This window comes from Podarcis bocagei (assembly GCF_964188305.1).
Source record: "Podarcis bocagei genome assembly, chromosome: 14".
NCBI lineage: Eukaryota > Metazoa > Chordata > Lepidosauria > Squamata > Lacertidae > Podarcis > Podarcis bocagei.
Window position 1 is genome coordinate 10,448,479 of NC_138139.1, and position 7,293 is coordinate 10,455,771.

General features: G+C 45.8%; 1 protein-coding gene across 1 annotated transcript; it reads right to left on the reverse strand.

Moving 5' to 3' along the window:
• Positions 1–1,084: 1,084 nt before the first annotated feature.
• Positions 1,085–6,578, reverse strand: RPS17 (ribosomal protein S17). The gene is made up of 5 exons (XM_081170330.1): positions 6,439–6,578; positions 4,706–4,857; positions 4,230–4,335; positions 1,626–1,691; positions 1,085–1,211 (listed from the first exon to the last, which is right to left on the reverse strand). The coding sequence occupies exons 1-5, from the start codon at positions 6,439–6,441 to the stop codon at positions 1,131–1,133; spliced, it is 408 nt and encodes a 135-aa protein (XP_081026456.1). The 5' UTR covers positions 6,442–6,578; the 3' UTR covers positions 1,085–1,130.
• Between the last annotated feature and the right edge of the window lie 715 nt (positions 6,579–7,293).

The window sequence follows — 7,293 nt, forward strand, 5'->3', positions numbered from 1 at the left end:
CTTTGGCTAATGGGGCCTCCCGCTGCCGCGGGCACACTATTTCTGTTCTCATTCTGGGGCAACCCAGAGCAGCTACTTCTGGGTTAGCAGAGTTCGTAACCCAAAGCGTTTGTAACCAGAGATACCACTGTAATCTCATCTTCAAGTGTGTCATCTGCTTGTATTCTTTAGTACATCTCAGGTGCTTGATTTGTCTTTTCCTTAATTTTTTCAATAAATCACTTGGGAGAAGATACTGACCAGTGAAGGCTTTTAAGGTAACTCTCCGAGCATTGTCCATGCAAAACATAAATTTCTACCCCCCCCCAGCTGCAGTTCTCCAAATATTTATTGAGTTACATATGATATTTTGCCTTTTAATGTGAGCATTCACAAAGCAGCCTACCACTGGCCTTACAGAATTCTGTTCCATCATCCCTTGGATCGTGCATGCTGGGGCTGATGGGAATTTGAATCCAACATCTGGAGAACCAAAAGCCCCCCAGCACTGGTGCAATGAACACATACATTTGGCAAAGCTACAACGAACACAGGGAACGGCCTCCCACAAGGTTTACCACTGGTCCAAGACAAAAGCAACTGGGACATGTCTTGACTGATCAGCTTGTGAACCTTCTACCCTTTCTCTATCAAAGTAGTTCTTACGTTACATAAAGCCTTCAAGATTCAGCTGAAAGTCCAGTGGTACCAATGAGCCTCCTCTGTTTTGACACTACAGAACACTTTTTGGCTTTTTTCTGTGACACAAAACTGGGTTCTCGGTTTCTCTCACAGAATGGGACACACCATATACCACTGTTCTGGGTATGTAGTAATCTCTGATCTGATCCTCCACTAATTTAAAGGGGGAAGCATTTTTCAAGTGACATTGCACATTCACCTTCCTAAATGCCCCCTCATAGTCAATCCAGCTACATACAGCACAACTGTGTGCTTAGTTTGTGCATGAAAACCCCTCTTCTCATGGGCCCCCGTAAGCCAGATCTTGGCCTGGGTTAAGAATGTCCACAGCAGAGCCCCTCCACACAGTATTGTATCAAACTTAGATGACGCAAATGTGACACACAAGAACAAAAGTCACGGCTTTGTTTCTATATATTTATTTTAAAAGTGAAAATTTGACAATGGCTTCAGATGGCGCCTCTTGGGGTTTTGAAGTTCATCCCTACAGTAGGCTGTGTGACCTGCAGGTTGGATAGGCTGCCGAAGTCCTGGAAGAAACAGAGAACAGGGAACACTTAGCAAAGACACAGATTTCAGTGTTGATAAATGAAGACGGCATTCCCTTATCCTGACTAGCTGCAGGAATAATGTCGTTTAACTTTTGAGACTATCTTAAAAGGTGCACAAAACTGGCACAATAAACGACAGCACTTTGTATTTGTGAAGAACACAATAATGATCCCCCAAGCAGTCTGGCTTAGCCAACAAGATCCAATGATCATTTAACACTGCAGCATTCAAGAAAAATGCCCCCAAGAGTACTTTGAATACTGCTGCCTGGCAGTGTGACTCTTGGTACTAAAAAACACACACATTGCATTGACAGTGAGTCTCAAGAAGTAGCTGACCATTAGAAGAGCAGTTCCTATTGGGAGCTGTGCCAATCCCCTTGCCCCACTCACCAGGAGCTTCAACATCTCCTTGGTATCAGGGTCCACTTCAATGATCTCCTGATCCAGGGCAGAGACCTGATGGGGAAAGAGGTAGAGGTTAGATTTGGTTTAAATAGTGGTCAACAGACTATAAACACAATTAACACCAGGACAATACAGCACATGTATGTGATACAAACATTATACCAGACAATGGTTCTGTAGTCTGCTTGAGGCCACTACTAATGACCGGCTTAAAAGAAAAAATGGAGGAGGAGCACCCCAAAACAGTGTGCCAATAGCAATATCAAAATATACATCAGTCCACAAATATTATGACACTGGAGTGGATTTCTCTGGTATGGGAATGGGCTCTGTACAATCATCTCCCAACTTTACAGTCAAAAGTTTTCATTCTGGTGCCATCAGTCACACTAATCCCTTAACAAAGGGAACACATTTTAGGATTGTAACATATATATGACAATTTCCCTCCACCTATGTACAGTTACCATTCATTAAGTGCATTGTGACACCAACAACGGTTGTAAGCAGATAAATTCATGCATAACATGCCAGCAGTACCAAATTAAATGGAGCTACAGTCAAAATTTCAAGATTTGGGCTGCCTTGCACTATTTTCTGGCAACTTTCAGAAGAAAATGAAAATGCTTAAAAGGAGCAGAATCTTCTAGACAAAAGCCTATCACCAGCAGCTACAGAGCTCTAAGAATAGATCAGGAAAGGGAAGTGACAAGAGACAGCACTTGGCCAACACACACAAACACACCCCAGAGCATGGCGACTGGGAAAGTATTTCATAGTTCATCAAAGAAACCAGAAGGGCTATTTCTATTGCTCCATTAAATACCCAGATTCTTGGTCTACCAAGCATACACAAGGATCACCCATGACAACTGCTCAATGTTTAACAATCTAGGCTTATATTTACCAAAATACTAATTAGAAACATCGGGCAATGACACATTTGAAACAACAAGATTTTACATGAACAGAGGAGCCAGTGTGAGAACAGCAATCTTCAGTACATGGAAGCAAATTACTGGGCAGGAAACAAGAACCAGACACTCCTCACATTTCAACTTCCCAACTGCATCCTAGAAGTCATACCAGTGGTATCCTAACTAGGTGGATAATCCATCAGAAACAACAGTGATCCCCGTCTTGATTCATTCCAAAAGTACCAAAGGTCTGTCGATTACAGGCTTCTTGGATCTTGCTTTTTTAGCCAGAACAATGGTAAACATCTCATAATACTTCTTCATGCTACATTTTTAACAAGGCTTGTATTGTATTGCTTGTATTGGCTACTCTCAATAGGATCAATAAATATGCTGCTTTAAACTGTGAAAAGGCAAGTTGTGAATGAACAAAAAAGCCCTTGGGTCTTGTTCCTACAAACACTCATAAGAAAGCCAACCAATGCCAATGCAGAGCAAGGGAGAAACTAGCCCATTCCTCCTATGCAGCTTAAGTGAAAATCCACATCAGATGGGTAGTGCCTAAACAAAAGTGAAATGGAAGCCTGTACTCAGTCCTAGCCAACTAGGGTTCTGGCCTAGAATTTGGCTACATGCAGTCAGAAAAGACACTGAAAGTTATTTGAAAAGAAATGGAGTGTTTTACTGAGAGGTTGTGTACATAAGCTGTTTTGCTCTGATGCTTCTCTGCAAAAAGATTACAAGCCACTAGTTTTGAAAATCAGGAGTAAAGTTTTTGTCATGACACAGGTAGATAGAGTCCAGCAAAACTGCCCCTTATTACTAAGAGGCATTTAAAAAAACAATACAAAAAACACAGCATTTGAGAAGTCTCAAGCAGGGAACACCACACTACTGCACTAAGCACACACAAAAATTGTCTGAAAAGCTCAGGGTTTGGAAGGGATGGAAAGAAGCCCCCCAAACACGGGAAATGCTTTCAGGAATTCTCTGCCTGCAGTATCAATGATCAGGCCACAAGCAACAGGCCACAATCACTTTCGATGCAGGCTTGTCAGTCCTTCTCCATGTCAGTGAACAAGCACAGCATATCCTAGCTGCAACTGTTCTGAGGCTTGCTTTCCTCTTCCCTCTCCGTTCCTTTTGTAACATTTGTATTAACTATGGGCCTGTGGACAGGGATTGTCTCAGCTAATAATGTAAGTACAGTACTAAGAAAATGGTAGGAACTTTGTGTTACATAAGATTACAGACAGCCTTTATTAGACTAGGTTCTATACTCTTACCTAAATGTGTCCAATTCTCAAGGACCAACTCAAACAACAATATGCAATGCTAGTTTCATATCCAAGTATGCCATATCCTAGTGTCCATCACCCTTTTGAGGCATTCCTAACTGGCTTTCAGCATTACATTCACCTGTGACCTGATTTGTTCATTGTTACAACACTGGGAGATAGAAGTTGAGTTAGCAGTAAGGCCACCTAGGTGAATGCTGCATTTCTTAGAGAGCACGTACAGTATGCCAAGTGTACTGGACCAAGAATGTCAAAATAATACATGCAACTTCTCAAAGCATGCAAAAAAAGGAGAGGCAATAGATTCTTTGCTATCTGAAGAGAGTGGAGAATCTATGCACCACAAGTAACTCATCTGAGCTTTCAAAACCTACCTCAGGGACATAGTTGTCTCTTCTTTCTCTTTCCTCTTCCTGCAGTTTGATGGAGATGCCCCTAACTGGTCCTCTTTGAATGCGTTTCATCAAATGGGTAACATACCTGCAAAGAGACGGGTGTCTGATTAAGTTTGACTGTGATTCTCTCAAGTCCCATTAAGGTAAAACTAAACACACACACAAATCTTCCACCCGTTCTAACCTTCTGGTTAATTAAGGAGAAGGCCACAGGAGTGTCTGAGAAGCTCAGGGTTTGATAGGGATGAGAATTAACCCTCCAAACACGGGAAATGCTATCAAGAATTCTCTTCCTGCACTATCAATGACCAGGCCACAAACAAGACCAAAATCACTTTCGATGCAGGTTGTTAAGAAAGGTGTTTAGCTCACTGGAACCTCCCCAGAGCAGTTGGCTGTAATATTCCCATGGTGTCTCCTAGCATGTGCTAGCAGATCAGAACCAAACAACCTACCCAGCAACTTTATTGCGCAGCTTTTTGCTAGGGATGATGGCGATCTCCTCACATACTCGCTTGTTTGTGTGGAAGTCATTCCCAAGACGGGTATAGTATTTTTCAATTATGACCCGGGCGGCCTTTTTCACCGTCTTTGTGCGCACTCGTCCCTGGGAGAGTCAAAGGACAAAAAAACACAAAATCAGCAAGATGCAACAGAATGACTACACAATAAATTTTGCAAGGGGCTTAAAATCTTCAGCCTAGCCTTTTGTAAAGAGTGGAAGAATCCCCAGGCAGCTTCCCTCTCAATGGCCCTACTATTGAAACACTCAGGTCCAGAACATGGTGCACTGGAAACAAATAGGGAGCAGGGGCAAGGTGGCAGACATGTGCAGCCTTATCTCAAAAGGGTTCAGAAAAGGTGACATTGGTAGAAACAGTCCCTTTGAGGCAGTCTTTCCCAACCTGGGGCTCTCAGATGTTTTTGGCTACAACATCCATCAATCAGCTCCAGTCAGCATGGCCAAACACCAGAGATCATGGGAGTTGCAATCCAAAACACCTGGAGAGGACGCGGGACTTAAGAACAACATGCTAAGGCTGCACATTCACAACTTTTTGACTGACGTTTAAACACAACTTCTGTCAGGAGTTCGTGCAACTGCATTTAATAGTTAATGACTGTTATTAAATAGAAGGGAAGATTGTTTGCCTGGCATGTGTTGCACTGTGCTACATACAAGCATTATGCCTTGTGTCACTGCTTAGGCCATGGTTTGGCAAGGGTGAGACAGAAGCTTCTAAACTTGGGGGCAGCTTCAGTAACTCATACAGCAAAGGGTCAGCACTACCCATGCATGGCCAGAAAACATAAAAAAGCACCACTAACCCCAGGCACAACACGGAAAGGGCCCCAAGCTAGCTGCAGTAAAGTCCTTGCCCAGCTTTAAATTGTCCACAAATCCAGGTGGGTCACATCCAAATGAAAGAGTGAACAAACCTTAGGCGCTTTGGCAAGGGGAAGAGCCAGGGTGAGCTACCTTTCAACAGAATTTTTAATGGTCGGGCAGCTAAGGTCGAGGAAGACTTGAGGTGAGAATACCATATTTAAGAGACATACTCCAGACACCTTTTCTCTTATACCTGAATCGTAAGCCTAAAATCCTCTGGAACCTTTCCCTGGCACGCAGATGCATTGCTGCACACGCAAATACACATGCTGCCCCATCACGCCAAAGGGAAACTTGATTCTGCCGGACTTCTCACCGTCTGACAGATACTCGGGGATCAGGGCGCCCCAAGGTCCGGAAAGAGAAGGCGGCCGCCCTATGCTCGACTTCTTCCCAATCCTTGCTGTCCCTTTCTCCCCCATCGCGAGTGAACAGCGGCCTACGAAAAGGTTGTGCGGATCGCCTACGCCGCCATGACAGAACCCGATCTCCCACTGGATCTCCCAGCCGCCGCCCCGCACCACCACCCCCCCAAATGCATGCAAGGCCTGGCCGGCCTAACTACGGCCTTGGAGCCTTCACTCAAGGAATGCAGCCATCTCTATACCGGAAGAAACAGGGCACCCCCACCCCCTAAGTCGGGTTCAGCCCGCAGGGACAAGAAGTGGGGGCTTAGCCTCTGGACTACCGACCGGGCGACCTGCAGCCCCCTCCGCCGGTGCTAGTTCCACCCCGCATTCCCTTCCCAATGGCCCCCCGGCGGCGGATGGCTTCGGATTCCGCCGCCCTCCTGCTCACCATGTCGACGGCGGCCGGTCCAAAAGAGGGCAAAGCATGCCGGGAAGAGAGCTATAAAGCGTTGGGGGCTAGAAGGACCAGCCAAGGAAAACCGCGCCGCGCGTCTCCCCAGCGCCGCCTAGCGGCACGGAGGGAGCTTTTTTACAGGCCGGCGTGATATAGAGGGAGAGAGGCTCGGGGCGTTTTGCAGCAAACCTTCACTTCCGGCTCATGTTGGACGAAGGTGACTGAAATCGTAGGAATCCATTCAGATTAAATTCCCGCTTTGCGTTGCGGTACTTGAAATTGCTGGCTGTTATCTGATTTCATTTATTACTTAAGATATTTATAACCCGCCTTTCTCCCGCGCTGGCATTCCCTCCAGAAAGGTCCGTTTCTCGCTTAATCATCGAATCATGGGACACCCCGGGGTCATCTAGTCCAACCCCGCTGCAATGCAGGAATTCTGCCCACAGCCGTCCCTGGGTGGGCTCGAACCACCAACTGGACATACTGTAATACTGTGGGCACTGGCAAATGGATGAGTTTACTCCAGGCAGAGCCCGCCCAAGGCATTTTGTCACCTCAAGCGAACCCTAAAATAGCTCCCCTCGCCTGCCAGGAAGAAGGAGTGCTTGAAGATCTACATCAGGAGCAAGACACACATCGGGATCATGCTGCCCCTGTGGATCCTGCCACCTGAGGCAGTTACCTCGCCTTGCCTCATGGATGAGTCGGCCCAGACTGCATATGAACTACAACTCCCATCAGCCCCAGCTAGCACAGTCAATTGTTAGGGCTGGTGGGAGTTGCAGTCTTAACTCCATCTGGAGAGCTGCGCGTCTCCCAGTGCTGTTTTAACTGCCCCTTAATAGA

Coding starts and splice junctions, on each gene's coding strand:
- RPS17 (XM_081170330.1), bottom strand. Junction 4,336..4,705: donor CTGCGCAATAAAGTTGCTGG/GTAGGTTGTTTG, acceptor GTCTCTTTGCAG/GTATGTTACCCATTTGATGA. Junction 1,212..1,625: donor AGGAGATGTTGAAGCTCCTG/GTGAGTGGGGCA, acceptor TGTTTCTTCCAG/GACTTCGGCAGCCTATCCAA.